The sequence below is a fragment of the Meleagris gallopavo genome, chromosome 1, assembly GCF_000146605.3.
Source record: "Meleagris gallopavo isolate NT-WF06-2002-E0010 breed Aviagen turkey brand Nicholas breeding stock chromosome 1, Turkey_5.1, whole genome shotgun sequence".
Taxonomy (NCBI): Eukaryota; Metazoa; Chordata; class Aves; order Galliformes; family Phasianidae; genus Meleagris; species Meleagris gallopavo.
This window is the reverse complement of record NC_015011.2, coordinates 7,757,456-7,777,823: the sequence shown is the minus strand read 5'-3', so window position 1 is coordinate 7,777,823 and position 20,368 is coordinate 7,757,456. Positions and strand designations below refer to the sequence as shown.

The following is a 20,368-nucleotide window of genomic DNA, read 5'->3' as shown; positions in this document are numbered from 1 at the left end:
CAAAGATTTTTCTCCTTGCACAACTTCTGCTCGCACCTCCCCACAGGCAACTGGTTTTGTAACCAGCCCTTGGTTAAGCAGAGCTTAACAGCGTTCACTGTAGAAGCCCGAAGCTGCAGGTGAAGCTCTAAGCACGCTCTTTGCTGACACAGTTATGAGGCCAAATGAGTTTCAGTCTTCTTCTGTGGCACAATCAGAGCCCAAGTCTTGGCTCTTAGCTGCTGGAGAGGAGCTCTGCAGAGAGGGACCTGGGCGTCCTGGTGGACGACAGGTTGGCCATGAGCCAGCAGTGTGCCCTCGTGGCCAAAAAGGCCAATGGCATTCTGGGGTGCATTAAGAAGAGCGTGTCCAGCAGGTCGAGGGAGGTGATCCTCCCCCTCTACTCTGCCCTGGTAAGGCCTCATCTGGAGTACTGTGTCCAGTTCTGGGCTCCCCAGTACAAAAAAGACAGGAATCTCTTGGAAAGAGTCCAGCGGAGGGCCACAAAGATGGTGAAGGGCCTGGAGCATCTCCCCTGTGAAGAAAGGCTGAGTGAAATGGGTCTGTTTAGCCTTGAGAAAAGAAGACTGAGAGGGGACCTGATCCAGGTTTATAAATATCCGAGGTGTGGCGGCCATAGTGGTGAGGCCAGTCTCTTTTCAGTGGTACGTGGAGACAGGACGAGGGGAAACGGACATAAGCTGCAGCATAGGAAGTTTCGCACGAATGTGCGTAAGAACTTCTTCACGGTGAGGGTGACGGAGCACTGGAACAGGCTGCCCAGGGAGGTTGTGGAGTCTCCTTCTCTGGAGATATTCAAGTCTCGCCTGGACGCCTACCTGTGCGACCTGGTGTAGGGAACCTGCTTTGGCAGGGGGGTTGGTCTCGATGATCTCTAGAGGTCCCTTCCAACCCCTACAATTCTGTGATTCTGTGATTCTCTTGGGTCCGCAGCTGCTCTGTGGAGTTACACCAACAAACTGCACTCGCTACACGACATGCCTGCGTGGAGTCTGGACACCTCAGCAAAGGAAACAGTTCGGGTCTCAGCTTCGTTAAACTGCAAAAGCTTTTGAAGAGCTGAATCAGCTTTGAAAGCCTGTAGTATGGTTAATTAAGCTTCCTTTTTTCCTCATTTCTCTTGTACGAAGGTACAACTTTGATCTGCAGCAGTAGGCACCAAAACCAGGCTTCAAAACCTTCCCTCTGGCTCCTGTTGAAGTGCCTTCCTGTCAAAGAGCTGAGCATGCACCAGCTGTCAGGGAGGGCAGGAGGCACAATCTGATGTCTGAACTCTTAGTCTGGAAAAATACATCTGAACTTGAAAAAAGGATTTCCTCTGCATTTATTGTCTTTTTTCAGGCTACGCAGCAGCACTTATTTTCAACATGTAAAGGCTCACAACGTGTCTTAACCAGTGGGGCTTCCTGCAAGTGCAGACAACTGAATAAGGGAAAATGTGTTCATACCCAATGCCTGGCATCCTTTCCACCAGTCCTAAACCATCAGCACCTCAAAAGCTGCATCCAGAGAGCATGGAAGCTGACGTTCTCTTCACCACACCTGCAGCTGTCTGTCTCTGACCTCTGGGGCATGTGTTTTGGATATCTATCGTTGTAGAATCTCTGTTGGGTGGAAGAGCAACCAGGACTTCCAGGTCCCAGCAGCCCTCCTGCACACGTGGGCTTGGCTGAGAAGGAGCCAAGGAGCCCTGGTCAGCCTGGCTGAGCCCAGAGCCATTTCAGGGGGAAGGAATCAAAACCGTCTGCATTACCAGGGTGCTGGTGAGCCGAACTGGCACAATGTTGGGTGATGTCACCTCCAAAGTATGCTGGACCAGTTGTAGGAAGAAGCAAGCACATCTCTTCACCAGGAAGGATGACTGCAGAGGTTAAATGATCGAAGAGGTCTTCAGCATCTTCGTTCCTCTGAAAGAGGAAACTTCAGCCTAAACCCATAAATGCACAAACTTTGAAAAACAAAGTTGTTCACTCCCGTCTCTTTCTCTCCCTCTCTCAGTCCCAGTAAGAGAAACTCAGAGCCTGGAAGCTCGAAAACAGGTGGACACTTGCAGCTCTTCTCTGCAGCCATAGCTCCCTCTGCAGTCAGCTCAGCTACACGGGTAGCACCAACAGCACAGACCCTGCCTCAGGAACTGGACAGGATGTCCAAGGTGCTCACAAAGACCCCAGAGAGTACAAGCAGGGCTGAGCAGAGCCTCCAGCCACCAGAATTCTTTTGCTCACAGCAAGTAAAGACCAAGCTGAGAATGTTCAGGGTGTTTCAGAGCAGGTGCCTCTGCAGGTCTGAGATGCAGCAGCAGGGTTTGGTGCCTTGTTGGTTTCTTTACCAGATGGCAGAGCAGAGTGGAAAAGGATTGAGGACTACAGTTTTTTACTGGGGTATACAACTCCATATGCATCGACAGGATTTCTGAATGGCAATAACACAACACAACCTCTCAGTTTCATTTTGCTCGCATTTAATCATTGTTTCCAAAAACAGATTCTGAAAGCAGAAGAATCCTTCAGAAGTCAAGAAAAAAATACTGTGAAAGGCGAGAGATCATTTCAGTGCACATCAATCCACCCTGCCACCCGCTACACTGTGAGGAAAGCCTAACCACCTCCCGGCCAGCCAATGCCAAAAGGCACGCTTACTGAACTGCCAGCCTCAGAGCAGGACCCCCTTGTTTTACACAGCCCTATAGCAGTTGTGCAAGGCCAACAGAGGATGCTCTGCAGGCCCAGAAGTTTCCAGCTCTACCAGACACACATTTACCTTGTGCCAGTGCTGCTTGGTTAGCTATCATAGCACACTAGGCTATGTTTGAGGAATGGTGCAAGCAGTAATACTCGGCTCCACCAGTCTCATTTTTCGATCCAAGCTGCTGCTTTCCCTTTACCCAGTTCCTTGCAAGTTCTTTCTGCTGGTATCAGTATGACCTCCCATGTGAGCTCATCCTGTACAGAAGGCTCACATAAAACTGACTCCTTGCACTTCCTTTGCATAGAACAGGATGTTGGGCAGTTTAAAAATTACAAACTCTTACATAAATCCTTGCATAAAAATCTTATATTAATATAGCATCAGCTCAAAGGTATGTCACAGGAGAAACCTTAAAAATGAGAGTGAAGACATCAAAATGATTAAGGTGATCTTTAAAGACCATTATTCTTTGATTGTCTGAAAGAACCACAGCAAATCTGTTTTCTAGGTTAGATTTTCCTTGACGTACATCAGCCGTTCAACCTTAGTGCAATTATTTTGTATTAGCATAAAACCACTTAGCAGTACAGCATTTGGCTAAGTTACCAATGCAGAGGTCAACAAAGTGCATGTAATTCCAACTGCTGATGTGGGGTCTGTGCTTTCCCATCACAGCAGCTCATATAGGCACATTTTTCCATCCTGGTCTTCGCAGGTTGTTCTACAGGTTAATTCTTTCCCCTTGCACAACTCGTGCTCTGAAGGTCCAAATATCCTTCAAAACAAAAATGAGACAAAGGAAAATCATAGTGAGACAATAAGCATCCTTTCAAATCCTAAAGATCAAGAACCAAAATACAGCCAAAATTAGCACAGCTTCTACCTGCAGAAAGGGGATCATTTGCAGCTCTGACACAGACTGAAAGATGCCCATACTCAATTCTGGCAGGTGGCAGAAGGAAAACATTAGCAGCACAATGAGAATGATCCTTGCTTAAATCGTCCTAACCTGCTTGAACACACAGTGCACCCCCTGTGCACTTCTGGGTGACTGAAAAAGCTCATGGACTGACATCTTAAGTACTGCTACACATGAGCACACAGTATTCCTTGTGCAACAGAAACCAGCTGGAAATACTGCATACAAATACAGTCCCTTAACCAGGAACCAAGTTCTGAGCAGACGCTGCTGAAGACTGTAAAGAAGAAAAGACTGCTGGTTACTTCACAGAGGTCACTTTCCAACTCATGAGCAGGAATGAGCCTCCCTGTGTATCCATTTGGACTTCACAGGGAACTTAACTATCTCCAGGTATCAAAAGTCAATCAGCTGGAACTGTGCAAACATAAGTCCAGGCTTGCCGAACAGAGGCTGACACCCAGCCCTACCTTGGCACACTGTGGGAAAACAAACAAAGGCAACTGTGTAAAGAAAAGCCCTCTCCTCCCCAACACCTCAGATATTGCACGGATTTAAAAAGAACACACTGCCTATCACGTGTAGGCTTTACTGCCTTGTTGCTGGATGTGTATGTGTTTGAGAGCTGCTGTGGATTAAGAAATCCCTGCAACAAAGTTTCTTCCTCTTCCAGTGGCTGAGCCTTGGAAGAATTTAGATTTGTTTTCTATTTTATGCAATGGTTTCAATTATTTAGCAAGGATCCATCACCCCCATTTGTTTATCTTTCTGAGGCAGATGTGTAACATCGCCTGCGTTCCTGCTGTAGCCTCAAATCTAAACAACTGATACAGGATTATATTTAACAACAACAACCAACTTCTGCAGCGAGATGTGGCTCCTTGTTTTTAAAAAGAAAATGCACCTGCCAGTTGGAGCTGAACCCATGAGAACTGTGGCCATACCACTGTGGCCAAGCACAGAATTTACTCCACCTTATTACTGCAAATTCAGGGCAAGAGATAAATGCATCTTCTTACTTCTATCGTGTAGTCCAAACACAACTGCAAAGAGCTCTGCTTCAGACACACTTCTCGTAACAAACCTGAAGCCAGGGGATGCAGGGAAAAGTTCTTCATAAACCTCCCTGCTTTGTGTCATTCATCATACCTGCTGGGCTTTCTGGTCAGAAAGCCCAAAGCCCCTGAACGGTGTAAGCAGCAAATGTGAGCAGCCTCAGAACTGCAGAGTGCACGGCTCCTCCTCACTTACATTAACTGCAGCTGCAGTCACCTCAAGAAGTGCTGACTGTCTGCACAAACTCAAGATGATCTGTAAGGTCCCTTCCAACCTGAGCCATTCTGATTCCGTGATAATCCAGGTTGCAGAGCAAGGGATAAAGGTACATTCACAAAATCCACTTTGATAAGCAGGGCTGCAGGAGGAACTTCTAGAGCTCAAGGGACACGAAGGAGCCGCCTAGACAGCAGGATCACTTCTTCAGCAGAGGCAGGCAGACAGCAAGAAGTCTTATCAGCAAAAGGTCAAACAAACAAACAAACAAACAAAAAAAAACCCCTGCAGTCATTTTCAGAATTCTGCATCTTTTATTCTGCCAAGCACCTCAGCTCCATCTGTGACACTGGAATAGCAAAAAGCACAGAACTGTTGTATGAGAGAAACTGAGCAAAGGGGACCAAACTGGATGGTAATGAAGCACATGTACAGAAGTCCTACCTTGAGTGCCAGAGCAGGCATGTCATATCTCCTGTGTACCATTTCTTGCAGCTCCTTCTCCAGGTCTGCCTGGGTTGTGTTCTTGACATCAATATAGTGGCCATCTGAGCTGGCAAAGTGGCAGCTTATGCTCTGTGTGGGGAAATGGGCCATCATTCATTCCCAAATTGATTGCAGAAAAAGGAAATGGTAGAAAAAGCTCCTGTGTGCCAGATGATAAGCATCCCACTCCTTCCTTACTGACCAAGTCAGCAAATTCCTTCCTCCTTTCAGATTATTCCCCTAAATGTACCCCTGGAGAAATACTCTTGCACACACCCTCTTCTTTCTCCCCTCTTCCCATCCTTCTACTTCCATACACCAGAATTAAGTAGGATGCTTCCAGACACCCTGGAAATGATAAAGCAGCACTAAGCTGTCTATCTTAGAAGTTTTTATAAGCTTTGAGTATACTGGATTTCACTTGAGTGTTGAGCAGAACAAGTCATGTTATTGCTCTTGACAACAAGTAATGCACTGCCTACTTGACCTCGAATTATCAGCAATTAAACTTAGCAATCAGAGAAGCTGGAATCAGAGCAGCTCTATGTCAGATTCTGTAATCAGTTTGTGGTTAAGCAAAGTCTAGAAGAATTCAATAAATAAAAACTGGAAAAAGAGCTATGTCAGCAGCAAGCAAAATCATGACGTTTCAAAGTGCTGGACCATAACCCTGTTCAAGGAACTCCACAAAATCATTAATTTACACCAAAAGTAGAGTAACATTTGGATTTGGCAAGATATGAGGAAGCTCCTGTGTTTCTGCAGGACACTAAACAAGGTTATGGCTCCACTACGGAGGAGAAAGCCAGCAGATGAGACTCCCAGTAGCTGATGTGCTCACTCTGCTTTTAGGACTGCAGGAACACGGCATGCCACCCCACTAAGCTGCTACTGGGGCTCAGAGAAAGGGTCAGATGGTGGCTGATGCAGGCAAAATAAAAAAAATAAAAATAAAATCAAGAATGTAACACTGCCTGTGCTGCAGTGCACGGGGGGAAATTCTGCATTACGGCTAATGAGGAACAGAGGCTACAGTTCCCTTACGTGCATGCATGAATCTGCTTCTGATACCAGATCAGAAGGGCATTTTTATCTGTCATTCTGTTAATAATGCAAAACAGATGATGTGAAATAGAATGCTTAGCATTAAAAAAAAAGTCATAATATCATATAAATAAATAAAAATTATTTACTGGATACTGGAGGCTCCTGATATTCAGAAAAGAGGTACGCAGAGGGCAGGGGAAAGAAGTTAAGAGAAAAATTTGGAATGGCTGAAGGTGAACTATTGGGAAAGCACATAAAGCAAGCCAAGCTTCTAACAGTTTCAACTCCTTATTTCTGCTCCTGCTTTGTTTCCCTTAAACACCCCCACAACGTGCTATTCAGACATGCTTATACTTTAAAAATAAAAAAACAATAAAAAAAAGAGAGAGCGTGAGCAAAAGAATATTCAGAAGCTAATAGAAAAGCTAACACATTAAGAAGTGAATTGTGGCAGTGAGGGACATGGTAATGGGCATGGTGGTGATGGGTCAGCAGTTGGACTAGATGGTCTTAGTGAGTCTCTGATTTTAAGATTCCAATCCAAATATTCATGAGATTGCTACGGGGAGAGGTGAGGTATTATTTTGATCAGTTTAGATATAAATAAACAGAGCATGAGTTGGTTTCTTACCTTTCGGAAACCTGATGTCTTATTTATCCCGGAGCCATGAATGAGCAGGGGATGGAAGAACACTGTGTCTCCCTTCTCCATAACAAGGTGAACCTTGGGACTCTTCTCATCGTAATCAAGTATCCCATGAAACAGTTTGTTTGTTTTACCCTAGGAAAAATAAAATTGGAAAAAAAAAAAACCAAACAAAACCGAGTTAAAATCACTCGGTTAAAGATGGAGCAAGTGCAGACTCTCAGTGCAAGGAAAAGTAGAGAGCTCTTGATCTGCGTTCTTCTGGGCAGTATACTCAGTATGCTCAACCAAGAGCCTGCCTTTTTGACAGCCAGTCTTCCTACTACAATCTGAGGTACAGCAGAATAATACTGCTTCTGTTTTCTGAAGCTCTGTGCTGATAACCAAGTGTTTCTCTGCTGGAGACAACAGAGAAAGCACCTTCAGAGTCCAGCTTTCTGCACCCTGTAAAACCATTATCAGTGCTGGGCCAGGTGAGGTAGTATCTGCTCTTAAGATGAAGATAACACTAGATATTTAACTCCATCCAGTTGTTTATTTTCCATTTCTCTTCTACAGGAAAGTACGCATACTCACCGAGCAGGAACGAAATCACTTCTGTGAGTCCTAAGACTTGGCAAGGATGCTGGAAAATGGTTGCATGTGTTTATGAAGTGGTGCCACAATGTGCCAGACTATTCAGAAGCCTTAGATCCTGGTCCTGAACTAGGGGTGCAATTCATTTCCAGAAAAGGATCCGCTCCAAAACCTAGGTCCACAGCTTGGGGAGTATTCTGGAGAGTAAGCCAACATTTCTCCATAATTTACCAGGCGTTTCTTGATGAAGAAACGAGGCAACCTCATTCCACAGGGCTTTAGGTGAAGTTGGGTAAAAAGCAAATCTGCCCAAGTTCAAGAGAGCCATTGCTGAGTTATATGGTGTTAAATAAACTAAGCAACTCTGCCAGAAAGCAACAATGAGCGTTTGGACAGACAAAAGCCATCACTGAAAGCCTCAGCTTTGACCTGTGCACCATCCCGCTATGTGGACCCAACCCAGGTGAAGTGTGGCCCCAACACCCCCAGTGCCTCCATGCAACTTTACCTCCCACTCTGGATAGCCGTGAGGCTTCAGAGGCAATGTGTGTGTCCCAGGCACGACAACTAGGCACCCATTGTTCTCATCAGCTCTCTGCATGGCAGTCCACGAGCACACGATGCGGTCTGCTGGCCGGAACGGGAAATAGTGCAAGTCCTGATGCATGGGGTGGAGAAAAGTCTGTTTGTCTGCAACACAAGGTCAAAATCTTCAACCTCATCAAACATGACATGGTCTCTTCCTTCCTATGAAGACACTGCACTCATATCATGTCTGAAGAAGGCACTGCTTGCAAGCCTTCACATGAAGACTTTGCTGACTTTATATGTGCTCCAGACCACCACTGATTTGGAAATGAAATGAGTTAGCTTGTGCCTTCACCCGTAGAGTCCAAGACCAAGAGCACAATTGTGCACTTATGTCAGCAACAGCATGGGAATACAGCGTGTGCCAGGAGGCTGCCTGGCCATGTGACCCTTCAGAAGTCTCCTCCTTTTGGTGGCCTCCGCCACCCACATGCCAAGCTTTTGCCTTTTGCTGGCTGCTGTCCAATTTGTGAACGTTTAACCTACACAGTATTGCATAAACCTTTCCCAGTACAAAGACTTTCATCAGCAGCGCTGGAAAGGCTATCAAGAAGTCATTTGATCTATTGCTGTGTTGTAAGCAGAATCAATCCTCCCTGAGCTGTGCCAACAGATGTTTGTCCAGTCTTCTCTCTTCTCTCCCCAGAAAGTCTACCCAGCACTCTACTAGCCTTCTTCCTAAAGATTTATTTTCCTCCCGAAGCATAAACAAAAAATCTTTACTGAAAATTTGCTTGCTTCTTCTTGAAACGTATCATCCTCTTCCAGACCAAAACCTTTTACATATTAGATGCTTTATTTTGCCATGGATTTTACACCTCGGATAGATGTAGCCAGGGTGTCTATCATCAACCTACTTGCCTCATCTGTCATGTTATTTAGATTTCAGGCAGCCTCAAAAACTCTCCAGAGGACTGCATCTAACCTAAAGTACTCTCAGAATTATAGAACAACTTCTGATTTCTTTACTGCTATTGTCTTACTTTTGTATTAAGAATGCTGGGTCTCCTGTTGAATTTCCAAGCAAAAATAACACATCTCTCTGTGGAGTTTCTAAGATGACAGCTGGTGATGACTTTCATGAGGTCAGTATTTTTGGTAATTCACCACACTGTGTGTCTGCTCAGAACCTGCATACTCGAGCACAGGAAACACAGCTCATGTCTCATCATTGCTAAACTAAAGCACCTTGTGCAGAGCATAAGCTACCTTGACAAACTGCAACACGGTTAGTCAGGTTCTCTTTCTCCCTACTCATCGCTCTCCTGTAAGTCATGATTTAAATTTCCAGCAGCAGCCAAAGCCAGGCTTCAAAATCCTTCTTTTGGCACATGTTCAAATATCTTCATATCGAACCACTGGGCACGCACCAACTGACAGTGAGGTCAGGAGCACATAAACTCTGAGCAGAGATGATCTCTGTATTTATTGCCTTTCACTGAGGTCCACAGAAGCACTTATTTTCAACACCTTTGAAAAGTCAAACTTAAAAGCATGTCATGTTTCCAACAGCGAGCCTTTGTGCAAGTGCAGCTGGCTGAATAGGGAGCTTGCTGGCCCACTTTGAAAATCAGTGGTGCAGCCAAGAAAATAACAGTCTTTAGAGAAAACAGAGAACAGCAACAACAACAAAAAACACTTAAGATTGAAATACAGTAACTGTTATCACAGTAAGTAATGATTTAAAGAAAACAGCCCCTACCAAAAGATGCCCTCAATTCTGGCCAGACAAACAATGTACACACATCTATTTCTGTACTCCTCTTTCCCAAGATCTCCTTACCAGAATCTGGAAGTTTATTTATCAGCATGGTGTGCATTGCCATTATGTTGGGCCCAGTGAAGCACTCAACGTACTTGAGGATCTACAGGGAAGACAACATCAGAAAAAAAATATCAGAAACATGAGAGATGAAATTGCTGAGGATGAGGGCACAGCAGGTGGGTCACCCACCACAGGAGCTGATGAACATTGCTTTAAGTTTCCCTCTCAGACCTCCATCCATCCTACGTTCATGCAGAATATCTTTCTTTTTAATATCTTTCCTCATAAATATGCTTATGGGAGTGACATACAGAGGCTTTAAAGGATAAATGAATATGGCTTTAGCAGAACCAAAAAAAGTTTCTTCAGGTAGGCATTAAAACCCAAATAAAAATATATAATAAATATAATAATAAAATAATTATAAAATAATAATAATAACCCCCCCCCCCAAATATATATTTTTTCACAACCATTTTCTTTTAAGTTTTTATTTTTATTTTTACCTGTGGCAGAGTACAGTATCTGAACAACTCCTCATTCTCCTGGAAGTCCTGCACTTTATTAACGACGCTTTCAGTCTGGCCATACTGGGATCTCAGGGCCTCATTTTTCATAATCATAGCTCCAGGAACTCTCACCTCTTTCTTACAGATCCTTATGAACTCCTTCCTGAAACAGAGAGGGAATAAGAAGATGGAGCATATTTTCACTATTTTTGGCCAGATGACTCTCCTCAAACACACCAAATCCATCAATACCAGGCACACATATTCAGTTAAAGCCCAAACTCATCTAGCTGCCTAGAGCTTCCCCCAGGATACTGCTCTACACAAGACCCACCAGCACCTTGGACAAAGCATCCTGTACCTGAAACGCTCAATGTCTTCATCAGAAACAAGCTTCCTAATGAGCAGATAACCATTGTCTTCATAGAACTGCCTTTGCTCTGTAGTGAGGATACCATTGTCCAGAGTAAAGCTGAAAAAGACAAGGGAGACACATCAGTGCAGAGCAGGAGCAATGGGAGCACCAGATCCCCAACCAGTGCCTGAAGGAAATCAGTGAGAAATCCTCCCCATGGCAGGTGCTGTGGTTTTTTAGTTAGTTTGGCTTTTTCTCTCTACAAAGGAGGTTATAACTTACCGAAACTTCCCTGGCTGATGAACAGCACTAACTTGTGCTGAAGTAGGAATGAATGTCTGCAATGAAAATTAAGGAACTCCAGCACAAAAGAGTAGAACATCTACACATCCTGAATCCTACAGTATGGTTCACATTAAAAGAACATGCTGTGCTGGACTTCTTGCTTTTGCTCTTGTTTATTCTGGTTCTGAGAGATCTTCCCCATCTTCTGAGCAGCATGCCTGGCAAAGAACTATAACTATAGTACAGCCTTGTCCACACATATAGGAAAGTCAGTACACTGACTGAGACTCCAAAGGAGGCCAGAGGGTTTATCTCCAAGAACATAAAGATATTTAATGAGATGCTCATTGGAGATGTTTACTTGCCTAGTCTCCTTATGCTGTGGAGAACAATCAAACCTATCCAAAGCCTGCACTGTCCCCTGAAGGTGCTTCTCCATCTCTCCCCTCCAATCACCACTGTGCCAAATTCAGAGCCAGAATTCAAACGAGATGAACCTGGGACTTCACATTCACACACAGCACTGGTGCAAACCTGCTCTGCCTCCAGTTACTGCAGAGTAGATCCCTCCAAACCTATCAGGGGAAGCACAGAGAGAGGAAAGCCTATGGGCCCTTCACCACAGTTTATTTCAACTGTTTTAAATAAGCACAACTGCATTCTCTTATGCAGAGACAGAACAATTTCACCCACAGAACAAGTAAGCATCACTCGATAATGAACACTCACAACAGCTTTGCACAACAGTATTGAAACCTGACCCAGGAGAAAGGACAAAAATATATATATAAAGTGAATCTCTGTGTCTGTGCTGGTCCAACTGGGAGACCCCTGAGTTTTGTGGTTATCTTATAGAGATTGCAGACCTTCCTGCATGGCTCACCACAGCCTTTTCCATGTGCCATAAAAGCATGTGCTCCTTTAGTAGGTTTTGTGATCAGTTCTATCTACAATCCATATGCTGAGAGTCGAATACAGTGGGAGAAGAGCATGGCACGTGCAGAGGAGTGTAGAAAAAAAATAATGAGCCAAAGGAGGAAAACGTGCTGAAAACTGGATGGAAGAATGATGGAAGAGGACACAGGGAACCCTGCTCGAAAGGGACCCAGCAGGTCCCACTGCAAGGGGTTTTCCTTAAGGACAGCACTACTGCTGGAAGGGAGCTGTGACCTCTGACATCTCATTTTTGTGAAGACACAGAGTATTTAAACCATTCTCTTTCCATCACACACCATCCTCAGTTGGGAATCATGTGCTCTCACAATAGACATGTTAACAAACTGTGCAGACAGCATAGCACCTGGGAGCACACACAGGCAAGCAAAGCCTTTTGGAAAAGGCTGAACCACAAGCACAGTGAAGTTCAAGATCCCCAGGAGCTCTACCAGCACCATCAGTATGTGACCTGGAGAAGTCAGACACTCAAATAACACCACCTGTGTGGCTGCTTTCTTAATCTACTATTTGCCTGCATGTTTGAAGTGACCTTTAACTCTACAGCCTGTGTGCTAGTTTTTTTTTCTCTCACTGCTGTGTAGAAATGTCTGATCTTCCAATATGCAAATTCCAACATTATGAATATTCATGTCTCTATTATACCAATCTATAAGAGCAAATAGAAGGGGAAGACGTTTCTCCATTCATAAAAGGAGAGAGATTCTCTGGGAGGAAAAGTGACTGTCATGTCACATTCACCAAAGCCACACATTAAAACAAAATCAGTACACCAAGGGGACATAAATCAAACAAACCTATTTCCACTGGTTTCTGTCATTTCCTTTACCCATATATCTTTCTAATTCCAGCCCAGTTTAATCATAATTCTGACCTAATCTCTTTGTATTACAGCCTTCACAGATGGATTTACAAACAGCAGCACGTGTAACTGGCTCCAGACTTGGAGGGTCCCCTGGGTTTGCCTGAAACAACACACACCAGCCAAGCAATAATGGGGAAAAGCTCTGGGATCCCATCAGAAACTTTACTTTCCCCTTACAAACAGGGTAATTTCATTTCAGTGTAATTTCATTTTGTTCTTGCCTGCACCTTTATCAATCTGATCTAAAGGGTGACAACCCTGAGCACAACAAGGTGTTGAACAATACAGTCTTCAGGTTTCTTTCCAGCCATTCCAGTCATTACTATCCTTGTACCTTTATAGTTTTTATACATTTGGAGATTAACATCCTATTTAATCACATCCTCTTCACCAATTTACTATAATTCAAACAACTTGCCGACATTTAGATGAGAATTAGCAGCATTTAAATTTTTAAGTAATATTTTTGGCAGTGTCTTTAAAAACAGCACCAGCAGACAGCCTTCACTTAACTTCTGGAAACGTGGAACTTTCTGTCCCAGTCGCGTTTATTTCATCTACTGTAAAACGGATCACCTCCAAAGTCTGCTCACTTCTCATTCACAAGCACAGCACCAAGGAAAGCTCTATGCTTTTCTTGCTGCTGGTGTCACGGTCCAAGCCCATAACTGCCAGCAAGGTCTGAGACTTGCTGTGTGATTGCTAACCCCTGCAGAGATCGTTTCCCTCAAACTCGTTAATCTTTAAGATAAATCCTCCTGCTCGCTGCTCCCATTGATGCACACTGATATCCACACTAGCCAACCCTGCCGGGCAGGCAGCTGCACCATGAACACTGCTGCGTTTCCATCGTGTTTTATGGTCAGATCCTGAAAAATAAGCAAACAAAGCCATGTGCCAAGAGGCAGCTAAACATCAGCTGCACGGCCCTGTGCTAAAGCCCAACGAGAAAACAGCAGGCGGCAAGAGGCTTTGGGGACGGCTAGGCAGAACTGCAGGGCACGCACCAACCCTGCCGCATCCCTTGGAGCACGCCACCAACCCCCAGCCAGGGCACGGCTCCCACCCCAGGAGTGCCAACGTCCCTCGGGCCCTTCCCACCCAACGCACAAAGGATACGAGAGCAGGGGCCGCCCGCGGGGACAGGTGCCGCAGGATGGCGTCCAGCCGAGCCGCCGGCCCCGACCGCTTCCCCAGCTGCTCCATCGCGCCCGGCAGCCGCAGCGCCCGTCCAGCAGCCTGACCCTATATATGCAGGCGGGAGGAGCGGAGCCCCATCATGCTCTGCAGCCTTCGCCTGAGCTGCACATGCGTCAGCAGCCGTGCATGCTCAGAAAGGTTACGAAAACGCTGCCGGGAGCCGAGGGTTGGCACGGTTTGCGACTGGGAGGGCGCGCTGGAGGCTGGATGGACGCGGGGAAGCTCTGAGCGTGTTTTTCCCCCCTTCTCTGTCAGCACTTACTGAACTGCAAGGATTTAATCAGCCCTGTGCGGAGAGCAGCGCTTGGGCGCAGACCGTGGCTGAAGCTGGCAGGGATATTCCCTTTTAGCTCTCATGTGTGCATGCTTACAAAGCTGTGTTCATTTCAGACTGTTGTTAGCAGCCTCTCAGCTGACTTAGCACTGTGAGTTAACTTGTATTCAAGGAGAAGAATATAAAGGGACTGAAAACAATCATACCTAAGACCTAAGCTCTAAAAGTTGTCATATTTGCATGTTCCCTGCTGCCACCACAGCGTTCAGAACCACACCACTCCTCCACACTGGACTTCAGGTCCCCCATGGCATTGTTTAGGTTACCTTGTGCCATCAGTGTGACAATCCATTTATCATAGAATGGCCTGGGTTGAAAAGGACCACAATGATCATCTTGTTTCAACCCCCTGCTATGTGCAGGGTCACCAACCAGCAGCCCAGGCTGCCCAGAGCCACATCCAGCCCGGCCTTGAATGCCTCCAGGGATGGGGCATCCACAACCTCCTTGGGCAACCTGTTCCAGTGCTTCATCACCCTCTGTGTGAAAAACTTCCTCCTAATATCTAACCTAAACCTCCCCTGGCAGTTGAAAACCATTCCCCCATTGTCCTATCACTGTCTACCCTTGTCCCATTTCCCTTTGAGGCTTGTGCTGTGAAGCACGCGCTGCTGAAAGGTGAGGTTTCTCCTGCTGGAATGTGGCATCCTTCATCTTTCCCCATACCCTGCTATGGGGGGGCAGGGTGTCTCTGACTAAGGCAGAACAAAGCTCTGCAGGGAAATGGAGATGGATAGTAGAGCTCTGGGGGGGGGAGCAGGCTGCTCTCAGCTTCTTCCCCATGAGCTGGAGAAGTCTGAATAACAGCATCAGGACTGGAAAATTATGCCAAGAGATTGCATTATTATTGCAACCCAATGTATGCCAACCTATACACCTGTTCAGTTGGTTCATCACTCCTTTCTGTGTGATAAATCCAGCCAGGTCCTGCTCCTCAAGACACAGCATTATCACTGCAGTACAGCTCCAGGAGAGTAGGTGTGTTGTTGCTCCAGGCCATCTCATGATGACAGGGCGTACCCCTAAACTCTGCATTCCAGCTACTTCAGGAGGCTTGAGTCAACAAGCACCTTGATGAAATGAGAGCTCAATGTACTAAGTTTCAGTGTGTTGATGCTAAACAGAAACCAAGTTAGGGATGGTAAGCGATTCTGAACTTAACCTCTATCCCCCAAAATCTGAATCCCTTCAAAAACCAGTGGCAAAACTCCCAGTGGTTTAAGTAAAGGCGTACCATGACAAGGTGTGTAGACTGCATTTTAGTTTCTGGCTCTTGTGGGTGGCAGATCCACATTTCAATCAACATGGAACTCACGGTCATCTGGTTTGTGGCTCCCTTCTGGGACTACAAGAGAACACAGGTATTCACACAAGTGGGACAAACAAGATTAGGAACCCAAAAGAAAGAGTCTCATATGACAAAACTACTGTGTGTAGTCAGAGGCAAGTACACAGCTATGATGAAGGGACAACAGCAGCAGCTTTGACAGCACACATCTTTTTACTGCCAATAAAAATCAGACCTTTGATTCCTGACCTATAGGAAAACTCTTAGTCATAAGTAAACAGAAAGGTAATAGAAGTCTCTAAAATAAAATTCTAATGAGAAGGAAGGGAAAAGCAAAAAAGCATCGTGAGTAACAGCTTTATTACAGAAATCCTAATTATAACTGCACCGAAAGCTTTATTTATAATTCAGGTAATTGCTGTATATATATGCAGATACACCTTTGCAATCCAGACTGAATCAGGAACTCAAATCTTCATCTGTTTCAAAATTCAAATAATAATCCCATATAAGATAAGGCCAAACAACACTGCTCACATCAGTTATGACACACACCTGTTGCAATGCAGCTATTTCTTCTCATCTGATAAGCTTAACAGCATCTTATGCAAAAGTGTTTTTTTGAGTCTGAAAAAAATAAACAAAAAGAATGTTAGTAGCTGCTGTGCTGATGTAGGAGCTTGAAAACTAAGATGCTTTCATAGATACATATATATATTAACACACATACAAATATATATGTGTATACATGCACACATATGCATTTTTATACAATAGTTCAAGCTTCAGAAAGCCCATCTCCCCGTGCATTGATTGCAATTATTCCTTGTTAATTATTGTTTTTCTAGTAGTGTTGCTGCATAAGCCAGCAACTGGATATTGCCAGTAGTGTAAGCAACTCCCGTGTTACAGGGTGACCCTGTTACATCACAGCCCAGAATGACTGAGGAGGCCTTATCCAAGTGGGCGCAGGTTGGGGTTACCACCCTTTGTTTGTACCATCACACTGACACAGTCCATGACCACTTCAAACACATACTTTGATACAATAAAAGACTGATTCTGGGCATTGCCACCACTCTGCTGCAGTGCTGAGAAACACATGGGGACACACACGGCAAGACTGCTGTATTCACACTCTTTAAAACTAGAAAACTGTACATTTTGTTCTATCATACATAACATGACACACTGTTTAACTGAAAAAAAAAAAGTTCTATTTTATTCACTAAGTTGAAAAGAACGTTACAGAGCAAGTCATCTCCAGACCCACTGATAAGCTTCACTGAAGTACAGACTGAATATCATGAACTTACAAGAAGAAACAAGGAGGTGATTCTCCATTAAGATAACCGATGATGACATTTGTATTTTTATTAAAACCAATGGCATTTAACAGCAGCTGTGTCTTTGCAAATATTTTTAGTGCTATGCCTGTCAGTTTTCCAAGTTTTATAGAACATTTTTATACAGCTGTTTTGCATTTGGCTTTTAGTTTTAATGTTTTCTCTTCATTAAATCACAAAACTAATAAAAACAAAACAATCAGAATTCCTATGGCAGTACTGAGATGGTTCTAATGCATAGCATTACAACTTAATAAGCATCTCAACTGACTATTAAAATCCACACTATGATCAGAACTGTAATTCCAAAGATGAGGTCTTCTGAAAGCCTAATTTACTGCAGTGGGAAGTGGCAGCTGCTGCAATTCAGCAAAATGAGCCTTTTAAACTTTGATGTGAAGGAAAACAGATGTAGATAAGACAGTAACACCAAATTTGCCACTGACACATAAGTTCACTTTTCATCATCAGAAGCTTCAAGAAGGACTTTTGCAGACACATTAGCAGGAGAAGGGAGACAAAAGGAAAATGTGGACCCTGCATAGAATAACTAGAGGGAGGCTAGAAAAAAAAAAAAAGTGTGGAAAAAGTCAAGGGACCTGATACCTTTCCTGCCTTGGGCATTGCTGGCACAGTCTGACCTCTGGCTTCCCAGGCTCCTAAGCCAAGCAATGAGATCCCAGAGCACAAAGCATCACCTGTGCTGCAGAATACTGAGTTAGGGACCAGTTAAGCAAACTGGACATTCTCAGATCCATGGGACCACGTGGGATGTATTAGTAGGAGACAGTACGACCATAAAGCTTTCTCTCCTGCTGCTATGAGAGTCTCATGATGACTGCAAAAAGGTAAATGCCACACTTGCCTTTATAAAGGGCAAGGGAAACTACAAGCTATACCTCAGTCTCCAAAAAGATTGAGGATAAGTACTCTTGGATTTGCCATGTTCAGGTATGCTAAGGACAAAATGATTGGGAAAAACCTGTGCAGATTAACTTTGGTAACGTAGGCAAGTTGGGCCTCACAGATCTCCTCACCATCTGTGAGGAGAACAGCTGTGACAAAATAGCTCCTTGCACTAGGGTAGGGCAATGTTTACTTTGACAATTGGAAGGTTTTTGCCCTGTTGGGACAGGCAGACTCTTAAAAATTGGTGGAAAATTGGCTGAGCTGCTAGGCTCAAAGGGCTGCACTCAGTAGTGCAAAGTGCAGCTGGCTACACAGCAGCTTACAGAAGTCTCAGTAGATGAGCTAAATACGAGCAAGCAGTGTAACCTGCAATTACTGAATTGTTTGGAAACCATTTTTAAAGATCATCTAGTCCAACACCACTGCCATGGGGTTGGAAAGAGCCAACTGCATTAGCAGAGTACAGCCAGAGGACCAAAGGAGGCAAGTCCTTCCTTCCAGTAGGCACCTGCAAGATTGCATCGTCACTGTGTCTAGTTCTGTGCTCCCTAGTACAGGGAAAGCATAGTGAATCAAGTCCAGTGGAGGGATGGACATAAGTCCATCAAAAGGATGGGGCTTATGTATATGGTGCACAAGGAAAAGCTGAGAAAATAGTTCACCTGGACGAAGAGAAGGCTGCAGAGAGATCCTACAGTTGTCTGCAGGTAGTTAGTAGGGGATAGAGAGAAGAAAGCCAAACACTTCTGAAGATTTGCAGTAAAACTAAGAGACAATAGGCACAAATCACAGCAAAGAAAATTCCTGCTAGATGTGAGGAGAAAGCTGTGCAGAATGGGAATGGTCACACACTGGAATAGGGGGTATGGAGAGAATGAGAAATGACCACGATTGGAGATACTGCACTGCACACAGGCCTGAGCAACATAGGGTGACCTCGGGGCTGTCCTTCCTTTGGGCCAGGAGACTGCAAGACACCTGTTCCATACCAAATTCCTTTTAATAAAGAATGCGTGTCTGAAGACAAATTTTTACCTTAGAAATATCAGGATTGCTTTCCTGTTGTTACCATATCTCCCTCTTTCAAGGTTGGAGATTAGGGCAACAGCGTTCTCGTATCTTAAAAGTATGTCAACACGGCAAACAAAAGCACAAAACAGCACAGGCTGAAAAGTCAGCATTAGCTTCAACACATCTTAGGCAACCGAAAGAAACAACACTGCCTTCTGCAGAAGGCAACAGCCTGCCTTCATATCCTGGCTCCAGCTGAAACTTCAAGCTTAGGGCAACCCCTACCCACACACCGAGGCACTGCAGCTCAGCTTAAGCGTGAGAAACACACCGAGGATTACAGCTGGCCCCGGGTTATGCGCTGTGGGTGGGCACCCATTCAAAGTAACTTTCACATCTCCCAGGCAGAAAACAGTTGGTCAGTCCTCAATTGCTAGCAGAACTTCAGTTCAAAAAGAATACCTTAAAAAAAAATTACCAAATTTATATGCCATGACAGATAATTTCAGAATGTTATTTTCCCCATATGCAGGAGAAAATGGAAAAGCCGAGGAAACCAGCATATTAGACAGAGATTCTAACAGATGCTACCTCTCTATGAAAACACGCTGCTTATCAATGGTATTGTTCAGACTGGTGAGATTTCCAGTTATTAAAATTCTTCCTTTTCACTCTCTCCTGCTCTCACAACTTCGATGGAGTTTTACAACTCCTCATCAAGACTGTTATGGAAGTTGGTGTGTGCAGATACCTGTGTACATAAATGAAAGCACATTACATTTCTGTGACTGCACAAAGCTAAGCAGAGTTCTATTTCTCATGTCTTTTTGATGCCAGAACCTCAAAAAACTCTATTTAGAAAGGTATCAAAGTGCTAGATTGTTTAAAGCCTTGAACTTGCTAGCCCTCTTCATATGCAGTACTATTCATCACCCTATAGCTCAGGCCTGACCTACAGTCTTTTATTTAGCAAATGAAAGTTCTTACACAAATCACAGCAGCCCTTATCTGATACAGCGATGATAACAGCAGACTTAGAAAACATTATCATTCACTCTGAATTGAGTGGCACGTTCAGAAATACTCATACCAGCTCTGACCAGAGATAACACCACATCTCAGCTGCCTGGAGCCAGGAAGCACTTTAGTATGCAAATTCCTGCCATCAGAAAACAAGAGAGGCTTTGGCTGGCATTTCACCTGGAAATGCTTTTGCTCACAGCAGCTGCAATGTGAAGTTTTCTCAGAACATCCAGGACAAAAAAAAAATAAAAAAAAATAAAAAAATAAAAAAAAATTTGCCCTGAAAAGGTTTTAGTAACACA

The 20,368-nt window shown here is 44.4% G+C and overlaps 1 protein-coding gene across 1 annotated transcript; it reads right to left on the bottom strand.

Moving 5' to 3' along the window:
* Positions 1 to 2,440: 2,440 nt before the first annotated feature.
* Positions 2,441 to 14,238, bottom strand: PHYH (phytanoyl-CoA 2-hydroxylase). The gene is made up of 9 exons (XM_003201854.4): positions 14,075 to 14,238; positions 11,134 to 11,189; positions 10,858 to 10,968; positions 10,494 to 10,659; positions 10,006 to 10,087; positions 8,143 to 8,324; positions 7,044 to 7,193; positions 5,324 to 5,455; positions 2,441 to 3,463 (listed from the first exon to the last, which is right to left on the bottom strand). The coding sequence occupies exons 1-9, from the start codon at positions 14,159 to 14,161 to the stop codon at positions 3,410 to 3,412; spliced, it is 1,020 nt and encodes a 339-aa protein (XP_003201902.1). The 5' UTR covers positions 14,162 to 14,238; the 3' UTR covers positions 2,441 to 3,409.
* Positions 14,239 to 20,368: the final 6,130 nt, after the last annotated feature.